Genomic DNA, 12872 nt, shown 5'->3' on the forward strand with positions numbered 1-12872 from the left:
GAAGAAATACAAGTAAGACAGAGAATTGGACAGATGATAGCTGATATATCAGAAAATTAAAACGAAGGGGAGGATGAGAAGGAGGATAATGAGAAAAAAGGAGGATGCTGATGAACATGCCGAAAACGATGATACCTATGATAATTTCATTACTCTGAAAGAATATGTAAAATTGTTACAGAATCTTCTATCAACAAAATTCTCAACCAAAAATAAATTCTTGTTGCTAGGACCAAAGGTTTTCTAAACCACGTCTAACTGATGTAAAAGGTTTTTCAAAAAAACATCTCTTCTGATGGAATTGTAGTAACCAGATGGTAAGATAACAAGCCAGTGATCATTGGGGTTGGTAGAGAAGATGTAAAACATTGGAATAAAAACCAAATTGTTTCATAGACGTAAGTCGATCTGAAGTTCTACAAAAATACAATAGTCCCTGTTCGACTAATTTTTAATGCAGTTGACATGGCCCTAAAAAACTACTGGTTAGAGTATAAACGAGACAGGCATTCTAAGCCCGTAATACTTCTTAAGTACCAGAAGGAAAAACAACAAGAAGAAGACCAATGGTGGGATTCATCGAACAAATAGAAAATGATATAACAACTTTTTGCATTTTTTTTCCAATACTGTTCCATTTACAGACACACAGACAAACACAGACAACGTCTGTGTCGTTTTAACTGACAAGAACCATTTTCATCCAATGTCACATTAGAATTTAAATTTGAAACAATCTAAAACTATATATTGATGTCATAGCTACAATTTTAGTATTAGCTCAATTACAAAAGAAGGCACTGAGGATGATCTGATCTAGATCGAAACGTCACGTTATGCTCTTGTATAAATTTTGACAACACTTTTTAAAAAAGTTTTAATTATATGTTTTATACCTAAATACAAATGTGAAGTGTTTTACTTCTGTATAAGTTTTTTAAACGATGGTATACAGCTAACTACTGCGATTTTCCCATTAATTTTTCCCCCAAAAGTTAATATTTAATTATAATATTTAATAATACAAATTTTTGGATCAAAGATAAACCGCACAACTTTAAAATCGCATGAAAATAATCCATATAAAGAGAGACCTTACTGTATATGAAAAAAATGTAATTAATTTAATTATATAGAGATACCTCCTCGTCTGTATATTCACTTCTTTCACCACATTCACTTCTCTTTTGTTCTTTCTTATCTACTTGGGTCCTTTTGTTCTTTGTTTCTCCTTCTTTTACAACGTCTTGCTTTCCTGCTGCCTCTTCGCATTTTTTAAGTTGATTGAGTAATTTTTCTAACGAAACTTTGGAAGATTCAGCTGGTTCTTTATTTTCCCGTTTTTCAGTTTGATTGTCCATTTTTTCTAAACTTTGTTTTTTCGTCAGTATTTTTGCTTTGTTTTTTTCTTGACGAGCTTTCACACTGGCTGGTATCTAAAATAAATGAGTAAAACATAGATTTTATATTATTTTCTAAACATGGATAAAAATGTTTATTTTAAAAATTTCAGTTTAATGAAAAAAGTTACTCTTTAAGCAAGATTTACACGTATCTAGTAACTGACATCTGTCTCACTGGCATGCCAGTTCCTACTTGGTGAAATCAGTCATTTGTTTTATTGTCAGTGTCGTGTTGCTTTTGGAAAAATGTACGAGAGCTACTGGAACGATGTTTTTAAGGCACGTGTTTACATGTATCCAGTAGCTGCCGCCAGTCTCACTGGCACGCCGGTTCCCACTTTGTGAAGCCAGTCGTTTGCTGTACTCTTTACAGGTAAGCCAGCGACTGGAACAATGTGTTTACAAGTGTATACAACCACTGGCGCAGGATTAGAGGGGACGCGGACGATGGCCACTGGCATGAAAAATAGACGAGCCCTCTATTCGAGACAGCGCTGAACGGGCGCAAAATATGTTTACATGATGCCACTACTATGTCAGCGCTGTCGTGCCAGTACGACTGGCGCCAGTTACTGGATATGTGTAAACCTGCCTTAATGCCCGGATAACACGTGGCTAGTTTTTCAAGCTAGGATAGCAAGCTAGATATTTCGGTATCCGATCCTGAGTTACTGTTACTAAGTTTACATTAGGGAAATTATTGCGAGATCAATAAAGCAACAAATCTACTGAAAATGGTAAATATTTCTAAAAAAACTAATGTTCGTCCTAAACAGTTACTTCGGAAACTGTGTCAAATTGCATTGGATGAATTAACAGAAGCTTTTTCAGTCATTTACGCAGTAAGTTTGTAAAAAAATATAAATTTATTGTACGAGTTAACGACATCCACACTTCATATTTTATAACAAACCGCCTATATTTAAAAAAAAATTTAATATTTAATCATTGTATTTTAGGTTTTTAGACCATGCAGAACTTTTTATAGAGTAAAACTTTTTTTCATAAAACTAAAAAAAAAGTTTTCTATATGGGGCTGACTTTATTGAACACACTATTCAATCACACATTAATTAGTCCATTAATTGGTAATCTCACATTAATCTTAATTTCCTGAATTTGTATAGTTTCACTGTGTATAATTATGAAACACATCGAGTAGTAGCTTAATTACAGTTTGTTTAACTTCCTGCAAACTATTTCCTAATAAAAAGAGAAATCAAACGATTTCTACCTAGCGAAACCGAATTCAAATTTTTACCACTGTGTTTCCTAAAATTTGCGAAACAAACAGCTGGATACATTACTCGGCAAGGGAATCTAAAATTGCATTCCACATGCCGTTCATCCTGGTCAAAATTCGTAGTGAATTCAGTTTCTGGTACTCCAAACGAAGTAAGTAATAAAACATAATGACGGTATTAGATTTTTGTTTTGATACAGGCAGCGACAACCGCTGATACGTATTTCGACCTCCTTAGGTCTCGTCAGAACGGTATAGTCACTGATCTGAACCAAAACAAAAATCTCTCCCGTCCTAGACAATAGTTATTAAATAACTATATACGGACGTAACTACGCCATCTAAAACAAAAAGGGAGTGCTTTTTGTTTTGGTTTAGAGCAGTGACTATACCGTTCTGACGAGACCTAAGGAGGTCGAAATACGTATCAGCGGTTGTCGCTGCCTGTATCAAAACAAAAATCTAATACCGTCATTATGCATTATGTATTTCCTAATAATTAACAACAATAGATACAACCTACTGACAGTCACAGCTCTTCCGTTGTCGATGACAAGTAGTGGCGTTGTTTGCTCGTTGTTGGTCCCAAGAAATCTACTTGCAGTAGATTGTAATAATTTACACTATTTTGAAGTGACATATGAAGATAAAGAAAGGTGTATATAATTAAACAAAGGAGAGTTGGCATGTTCATCAATGGCAATTATTAATATGGATACCCACCCGAACTGTATCTTAAATGAGTTATATGATAGAACTTCTAACACCACCTGCAATATAGTGGAGTACATAACAAAGGAAGCCAGTTGGTTGAAAATAAGCACACCCAAACTCTAGTCATTCCACCATACGCTATAAATTTAGCTATAATGTGCGATGGTTCTCGATCTAAACAGATAATAAATCAAACGAGTTTTATAAAGCTGTCACCAAAATGCGTTGCTCAGAACCGGAAAATAACATTACTCAAATCCATTAATCGATTTTAAACAGCAATTGGAAATTACCTCAAGATACTCGTCAGCCCCATTAATGAGCTTATGCAGAGGCCAATAATAAAACAGATTAACATTCCCAGCCATAATATAGACATTCAGGGAGGTGAGTTGCCAAATATAGTACTTGAGGCAGAGCAGTTGGGCCAAGACATATCCGAACACACGTGGAAAACCATTGCCAACCATTAGTGAATTCCTCATTTAACCGCAGGACAAGTGACTATATTCATTGTTGTGTTGATTGTCATTATGTGGAAGGTAGTCAGATATCTTGGGAATGCCAAAAGAGTCAAAAACAAAGACATCAAGGTTCCTGCATCCAACCTTATCCAGCGCCTAAAGACATACGATATCACAACCAAATTTACGTAGAACTTTCGGGACAGTCAAAACTATATCAGTTTCACTTAATAAACTTAGATTTGAATTAGATAGTATAACTGAATCATAAATTCTAAATATTCAAGTCATAGGTAGCAGTGAGATAATAATTTAAAAAAAGAGTAAGTTAGTATTATGATATAAAATGTTGTGATTATTGCCAACTATTAATAATATATTATATTTTATGTATTTAGATATTTTCTATTGGTGATATGGTTCTTTTAAAGTGGCCAATATGTTCAATCACAAATTAGTCCATTAATCTGTAATCTTACATTAATCGTAATTTCCTGAATTTGTATAGTTTCACCGTGTATAATTGTGAAACATATCGATTAATTACAGTTTGTTTAACTTCCTGCAAACTGTTGCCTAATATTTTATTAAGGAAATACCTGCAATAATTTCTTCAGTTCAAATTTTATTTGACAGCTTTCAAAAGTCAAAGGTTGTTGTTCTATGCAGAGGGCAATACACTTATTTGATGAATCGTAGCGTTTTTGTTAGATTATAAATATAGCTCCGTGACTAGTTTGGGACGCAGTCTATTATACATTTGTACCTCAACAACAACTATAGTGTAATACTTCAGTCCTCCTCCTCTATCCTTTATCCTTCGTAAGGATGTGGTGACGTTATGGCATTTGACGAATGGTTGCTATCCATTCTTCTCTCTCCTGGCTGCCTCAGACAGAGAGTAACCGGTAGCGCACTTTTTTTGGTCTGACCATCGGAGTGGCGATCTTCCTCGCGTTCTTTTACCATATACCTTGCCTTCAACCACCAACCTCTTCATGCCTTCCATTTGTCTGGTAATGTGTCCAAAGTACCTTAATATATTTTGGTTGATGATTGTGGTGAGCCTAGTATTGATGTCGAGTTCTGTCAATATTGAGAATTTGTGCGATGTTTTGTCCAGAGTATGCGCATCATTTTACGATATACCCACATTTCAAAGGCCATTATAATTTGTGAGTCGGACTTTTTAATGGTCCAAGTTTCTGACGCATAGCTAGCGATACGAAAGATAAGCGTCCGTACTAGGCGCAGTTTCGTGTTCCTGGTTATGTCCGTATCTTTCCAGATTTTAGTAAGTTTGACCGTTGCTGATCTAGCCATTGTCAGGCGTCGACGTATCTCTTCTTCGCATCCACCGTTGTTTGTGATAACAGAACCTAAGTAATTGAACCGGCTTACCACTTCAAAGCCCGCTACGTTTCTTATTTCTGGCTGGTTATTTCTAATTCGATCCATTATCGTTACCTTGGTCTTCTGTACAATAATTTTAAATCCATATTCACGACTAATAGTGTCTAGTCTGTTCATGATGTATTCAAGGTCATTTGTTGATGATGCTAGTACTAAAGTGTCATCAGCATAGCGGAGATTGCTAATTTTTTGGCCTCCGACTGATATTCCTCTTTGGCATCTGTGGAATAAAATGCGCATGATGTGGTCTTTGTATATATTGAATAACGTGGGAGAGATAATACATCCTTGACGAACACCGACTTTTAGTTTAAAATTATCGTATATAGTTTATTATTATTAAAATTATTAAAATTATGTTGTTGATTCTTACGTTTGCTGTGTTGTTGATATACAGTTGTTTCAGTAGGTATATTAGATGTTCGGGGTACCCATTTCTCTCAGTATTCCCCACATTTTATGCCATTTTACATTATCGAACGCTTTCGACTAGTCAACGAAGCACAACTGTGTTTCTAGATTAAATTTTCTAGATTTTTCTATAGTTTGTCCAAGATTGACAATTTGTTCTCGTGTGCGTCTTCCAGGGACAAATCCACATTGTTATTGTGGGATCTGTGGTAGAAGTATTGATTTTAATCGCTCGTTAATTATAGTTAGCAGAACTTTACTTGCTTGGGAGATCAGGGCTCTAGTGTGGTAGTTATTACAGTCAGTTAGTGAGCCTTTCTTATAAATGGGTGTGAAAGTGAGCTTACACCAATCATCTGGCCATTGTCCTGTATTACATATTTCATTACACGGTTTAAACATTACTTTAATTCCTATATCTCCCATTTCTTTAAGTTCTTCCGCCGTGATTCCGTCTTCTCCTTGAGATTTTGAAGTTTATAATTTTTTTATTGCGGTTTCTATTTCCGATTTTAAAATATGTAGTTCCTTTTCGTCATTTATTTGTTCTGGATTCACGTCTTCATGGTGAAACAACATTTCACAATATTGTTTCCATGTCGCTGTTATGCTCTCTGGATTGGTGATGATAGTTCCCAAGTTATCTTTAATTATCTGCGTTTGTGGTTTGAACTCTTTAGTTAAGTATTTTTCTTTGACAAACAGTTCTCTAGATTCTTGACGGTCCGCGTGTTCTTGTAGTTGTTTGCATATTTCTTTAATATCTTCTACTTGATGATTTTATGGGTCTATTTACATTTGCTATCTTGTTTTCAGTTTCTGTTGGATTTGAAGAATTGTTTCTAATTTTTCTTCGTTCTTCTACTAGGTTCAGTGTCTCATCAGTCATTCAGTGTTTTTCTTTCCTTGGAGTTTCTTTGAGGTTTGTAATATTTATTGCATCTATAATCCACGTCTTTGTATGTTCCCATGTTTGATTGGGATCGCCAGTAATGTTTGTTGTGTTACTATGTCTTAGTGTTTATTTGTATTTTGCAGGCTTCATTGTTTTATTTGTTTCGGTTTTTTACGAAATTTGATACGGAATTCGGATTGTAACAATTTATGGTCTGTTCCGCAATCAGCCGATGGTTTTGTTTTTACGTTGACTACCGAACGTTTCCATAGTTTGCTGACAAGAATATAATCTATGTGATTTTTATAACTTCACCCCGGTGAAGTCCAAGTTGATAGTTTTGGCGGATGATGCTTAAACATGGTGTTCATGATAGTAAGTTCAGTGTCGATGACAAATTGTAATAGTCTCCTCCCTCATTTTGTTCACCTATTCCAAACCCACTAAATGTTCCTTTCAGCAGATCTTCTGTTGTTGTTTTGCCTATTTTTGCGTTCCAGTCACCCAATATTATGACTGATTCTTTTTTGGGTATATTAAGTATGTTAGTGTTTAATAACTGGTACATCTCTCCCACTCTTTCATCTGTTCCATCGCATGTTGACATATACACTTGTAGTACATGGATCCTTGTTGGCTGTCGATCGAGAGTAATTGTAATTAGGCGGTCAATAATTTAGTAGTTCTCAATAAAACTATATTAAACTACACGACTTTAACATTGTATTTTATCATCGTCGACCGAGAAGAATCGGACACAGGAAATTAAAAACAATTCAAACTTTTCGATTACATTCGAATTTGTCCAACACTGTACATATATAGGAGATACTCGTATTTTCTATCCAAATATAAACTGTCGTAAATATTTTCAACAAATTTAATATTTGTAATATTTAATGAGATTCTTCTCAATGGATCTTAAGTTCACCACATCAGTATTGGATTTACGTCTAATTTATTTGATTTAAATGTCCCAACATAACTTTAAAATCGAAAACTTCCACTTGGCTGGATCCAAACAAAAGTTTGTTAATATTCTTATTCTAAATCTACCGTTTTCTAATTCAAATTATGCGCAATTTGGACAGCCATTACAAATTAACACTTCACTAATCTCTTTAAAAGTTTGTGGGTTATTCTGCTCGACTGTGTTATTCAATTTGTACCTTTGTTGCCCTTTTTCTCTAATTAAGTGACGGACAGAACAAGTTTTTGCAGTAAGTGGATTTTTGTCCCTACTTTAGGAGATTTGCAGAAAAAGGTTTATTTTCACTAGACGATTGCAAAAAAATTTATTGGATTTAAATAAAAGTCTTGTCGTCTCTCGTTAAATCTCGCCACACTTTTTTAAATTCTTCTTTATTATGTATATATATATATATATATATATATATATATATATATATATATATATATAGAAAAATCGAAATTGCTGAATAAAAATAATCCAGGTAAAAAAGTAAACTGGTTTAATGACATTTTGAAAAAAATGCGTGAGAGACTTCAATTTATAATAGCAATAAATAGAAACGATTCCATTGCTGCACCTAGAAGTACCATTATCAAACTTAGAAAAGAGTACAGAGAAGCTATCAAGCATGCAAAAATTAATGAAAATGATAGGTTTATAAAATTTCGGGCAACTCTCAACAAGCCATGTGGAAACTTATTAATGGTAACAAACATAAAAATGTTTTAACTGATAATTCCAAAATCAATGCAGATAGTTTTAATAGCCACTTCTGCTCAACTGCTGAGAGAGTAATAAATGAACTCAAGGTTCCTCAGCTAACTCTTGATGACCATTTAAAGTATATACCACAGGAAAATATCCCGTGTTTTAGTTTTCAGCCAGTAAACTTTAGTGAAGTTGACTTAGCTATTACAGAAATAAAAAATAGTAACAGCAAAGATCCTGATGGATTTAACATAAAAATTATTAAAACAATTAAAAATATAATTGTTCAACCTCTAGCAACTTTAATAAACCAATCAATTTCTTGTAATACTTATCATCAAGTTTTCAAAACTGCAAAGGTAGTACCTCTGTCTAAGAATAAAGGCTCTATTGACAATTATACAATTATCGATCTATTTCTTTGTTGCCTATCTTATCAAAAGTGTATAAACGAATTTTAAAAAATCAAATTAATTTACATTTTAAATCTAATAAACTGTTTGCCATAAACCAGTACGAATTCCAAAAAAATAAAACAACAACTTTAGCTATTGATCATTTTAGTAGCAATATTTTGGAAGGGTTTAAAAAATTACTTGATACTCTAGCATCGTTTTTAGATCTTACTAAGGCTTTCGATTGTGTTACACATAGTATTCTGCTTAGAAAACTTCCTTATTATAATTTTCATAGTGATGCTATTCAACTAATTGATTCATATCTATCCAATCGTGATCAATATGTTTACTTAAACCAGTGTGATTCTCAAAAACAATCTCTGTTGTTTGGTGTCCCTCAAGGCTCGGTTTTGGGTCCAATATTATTTCTTATCTATATTAATAATCTAATGTACTCACAAAATGAAACAGTTAACACTGTTTTATTTGATGATGATACTACTTTCTATGCAAGCAATCACCCTTCTGAATTCGACACCCTCGATTACCAAACATTTGAAAAAAACTTATTCAATTGGTTTTTAACTAACCGTCCCTCTTTGAACAACTCTAAATCACAAAGTGTTAATTTTACTTTAAGAAATAACACTTGTGTTCAAAACGTTGCTCTACCACAACGTGTAACCGGAGCGAAGTTACTGGGGATATATTTGGATGCAGGATTAACCTGGGAACAACATATAGGTAATCTATCAAAAAAGCTTTCCCGACAACTTTTCCTCTTCAGGAACCTTGTACAAGTCACTCTTGGGGAAACTATTTTAACAGCTTATCGTAGTAATTTTCATTCTCATCTGACATATGCTATTCTCTCCTGGGGTCACTCTTGTTATATTGATAAAGTGTTTGCACAACAAAGAAAGTGTGTTCGTATTATTTCTGGACTCTGTTATAGAGCAGACTGTAGAAACTCCTTTAGAGCTTTAAGAATTTTAACTTTACCTTGTGTATACATTATGCAGTGTATGTTGCACATTAAACAAAATCTTAACCAATACAATGCGCATGTAGATTTTCATAATTATCCCACCAGATTTAACAATAATCTTATACTAGAATTTGGCCGACTTGAGAGATCCAGAAATGGTTCAAGGTATTTAGCCATAAAATTCTACAACTTAGTACTAGCTAGAATAAAAGCTATTAATTTTCATCAGTTTAAAGCAAAAATTAAGAGTTAACCTTATAGTGAATGCCTTTTTTACATATGAGGAGTATTTTACTTCCGATTTTAATTTGTTGTAATTGTCAACAGTGTAAATTAAAACACTGTATATATGTTTTATATTTTATATTTATATTTACATATGTGTATATTAACTATATTGACATATATTTTTTTTTCTTTGACTTGTAAAAAATACTTTTGTATTCATTTATTACCAATAAACGATCTATGTACCAATGTCGAGTGACGTCACTGTTAAAAATATAAAATTGTTATAAAAGTCTGAAAAATACATTTATTTTTGTTTAAAAAGGTGCTTTTAGGTGCTTTTGAACAGATTCTACAATGTTTTTAAGTCGAGGCATTTTTACATTCCAAAATCACTATTGTTTCGCTCAATCAATTTTTTAAATTTCGCAAAAAAGACATGATTACCCTCATAATGGGGGGTGGCACTATTTTTCCTTCAATTTTAGTCACAAGACTCTTACACACAAAATCTATAAAAATCATGTAAGCCGTTTCCAAGAGAATTAACACGTTCCAAATTTAAAACTCACCCTGTAAATTGAGACAAAGATAAAATTAAAAGCATTATTTTAAAAGTATAGAATATGCCTGTATTTTTGTTTGTTAAAAAAGCTTTATAGATGCTTTTAAACAGATTCTACAGTGATTTTAATTCGCGACATTTTTATACTCCAAATCACTATTATTTCGCCCATTCAATTTTTAAAATTTCACAAAAAGGACATGATTAAGCAAAGTTTGATAAAGGAAGTTTTGGAATGAAGAAAAAAAGTGTCAATATAAAACATTAATACTAAATCATATTACCTTAGGTTTTAGTAACTTGGTAATTTTTGCCAAATCGGGATTATTATCACCATTTTGGCAAATATTGTTCTTTTCAATTCCTTCAAAATATTTATCAAGAGGAGGAACCTTCAAACTTTTAACACTTGTATTGACATCACCTTCTGAGTCTACTTTATGGGGTGGTATTTCTCGTTCGACCAGCTGGTTGGCTATCATCGATTGTAAGCTCTTCAATTCCTGTAAAAAACAAGTAGTAACTATAGCGATGTAAACATTAACAAAATATATGCGTAACAAAATAGAATGCATTTTCGAAAAGGAAAGTGTTACGTTTTTTGCCAGGTGGTTACAGCAAATAAAACAAGTACTTTTCATCAAATATAACTCGAGATTTTACGATTTTTCTATCTGCGTAGAAAACTTAACGAGAACGCATTCTTTTTATCTTTTTGGTAGACTGTGACGAAGCATCTACAAAAACCTATCCAGGCACTGATATAGAATCGAATCACAATCCGGTGGTGGCTGTAGTAAATATAAGATTTAAGAAACTACAGAAAAGTGCAGTTAAACAAAAGATAGACGTTAAGCAACTGAAAAACGCAACTATACTGGAAAGGACAAGAGAAAAGGTAAACAACAAACTTAGAAACATCGCTGCAAAAAATAGGAACACAGGCAATGTAGAGAATAAATGGATGGAGATAGAAAAGGCCCTTATGACAGCTGGTGAAGGCTCCTTAGCTCCAAGCAAAATTAAGAAAAAGGAATGGATGACAAACGAAATTTTGCATCTCTTGGAGGAAAGGCAAAGAAATAAAACCAACAAGACAAAATACAAAGAAGTGAACCGTGAAATTCAGAGAAAAATTAGAGAAGCCAAAGAGAACTGGGTTCTGGACAACTGCAAGGAAATAGAAGAATATGATAGAAAGTACGATAGCTTTAACATGCATAAAAAGATCAAGGAAATAACAGGTAAAAAAGTGAAACAAGCATCCATAGTAAAGGACAAAAAAGGTAAAATAATTACAGATTTAAATGAAAAACTGGCAAGATGGACAGAATACATTGAAGAACTTTTTGCAGACGAAAGACCAGAAATAGCAGTGGCAGAACCTACAGACGACACAACAGGGCATGAAATCCTAAAAAGCGAGGTAGAATATGCTATAAGGAACACAAAAGGGGGTAAAGCTGCAGGACCAGATGAAATTCCTGTAGAATTGTTGAAACTAATAGACGACGACTCACTTGAAATAATGGTGAACCTCTTTAACACAATTTATAGAACAGGCATCATACCAAAGAAATGGCTCTCCTCTACTTTTGTCACAATCCCGAAGACAAATAACGCCAGAGAGTGTTCAGACTACAGAACTATAGCATTGATGAGCCACACACTAAAAGTATTTTTTAAAATAATTCACAAAAGAATATTTATACAATTAGAAGAGGACATAAGCGCCACACAGTTTGGATTCAGAGGACTGGGAACACGGGAAGCTTTGTTTGGTCTGAGTGTGTTAATGCAAAGATGTTTGGATGTAAACCAAGACCTCTACCTAGGTTTCATATATTTTGAGAAGGCTTTCGATAAAGTCAGACACCAAAAGCTGTATGAAATCCTAAGAAGCAAAAACATCGACAGTGGCGACATTAACATCATATCCAGGTTGTACTGGGGACAAACAGCAAAAATCAAAGTTGATAATGAGTTAACCGAAGAAATTGAGATTCGTCGAGGTGTGCGTCAGGGTTGTGTGCTTTCTCCACTATTATTCAATATATATAGCGAAACAATATGTCAGGAAGCGCTCCTAGAGCAAAACATTGGTATGAACATTAACGGAGAGTTAATTAACAATATACGATACGCTGATGACACACTAATAGTAACAGATAACCTAGCAAATTTACAGTTTTTGATGGAAAACATAAACACCCATACCAAAAAGTATGGTCTAAAACTGAACATCAAAAAGACTAAATTCATGATTGTAACAAAGAAGCTATACACCAATGTGAATTTAACCAAAAATAATCAGCCAGTTGAAAAAGTTACGCCCTACAAATATTTAGGGGTTTGCTTCACTGATACTAATGACCAGACAAGAGAAATCAAGAGGCGAATAGAGATAGCGAGACAATCGTTTGTCAAAATGAAAAAGTTCCTATGCAGCCGGGACATAAATATAAACTT

General features: G+C 33.6%; 1 protein-coding gene across 1 annotated transcript in view; it reads right to left on the reverse strand.

Moving 5' to 3' along the window:
• Positions 1–12872, reverse strand: part of LOC140440230 (uncharacterized) — a 139113-nt gene that overhangs the window by 28883 nt on the left and 97358 nt on the right. The window contains exons 5-6 of the mRNA XM_072530587.1: positions 10688–10906; positions 1143–1436 (exon numbers count right to left, since the gene is read on the reverse strand). Coding sequence (XP_072386688.1) covers positions 1143–1436; positions 10688–10906 — 513 coding nt within the window. The remainder of the gene's footprint in view (positions 1–1142; positions 1437–10687; positions 10907–12872) is intronic.

This window comes from Diabrotica undecimpunctata, chromosome 4, assembly GCF_040954645.1.
Source record: "Diabrotica undecimpunctata isolate CICGRU chromosome 4, icDiaUnde3, whole genome shotgun sequence".
NCBI lineage: Eukaryota > Metazoa > Arthropoda > Insecta > Coleoptera > Chrysomelidae > Diabrotica > Diabrotica undecimpunctata.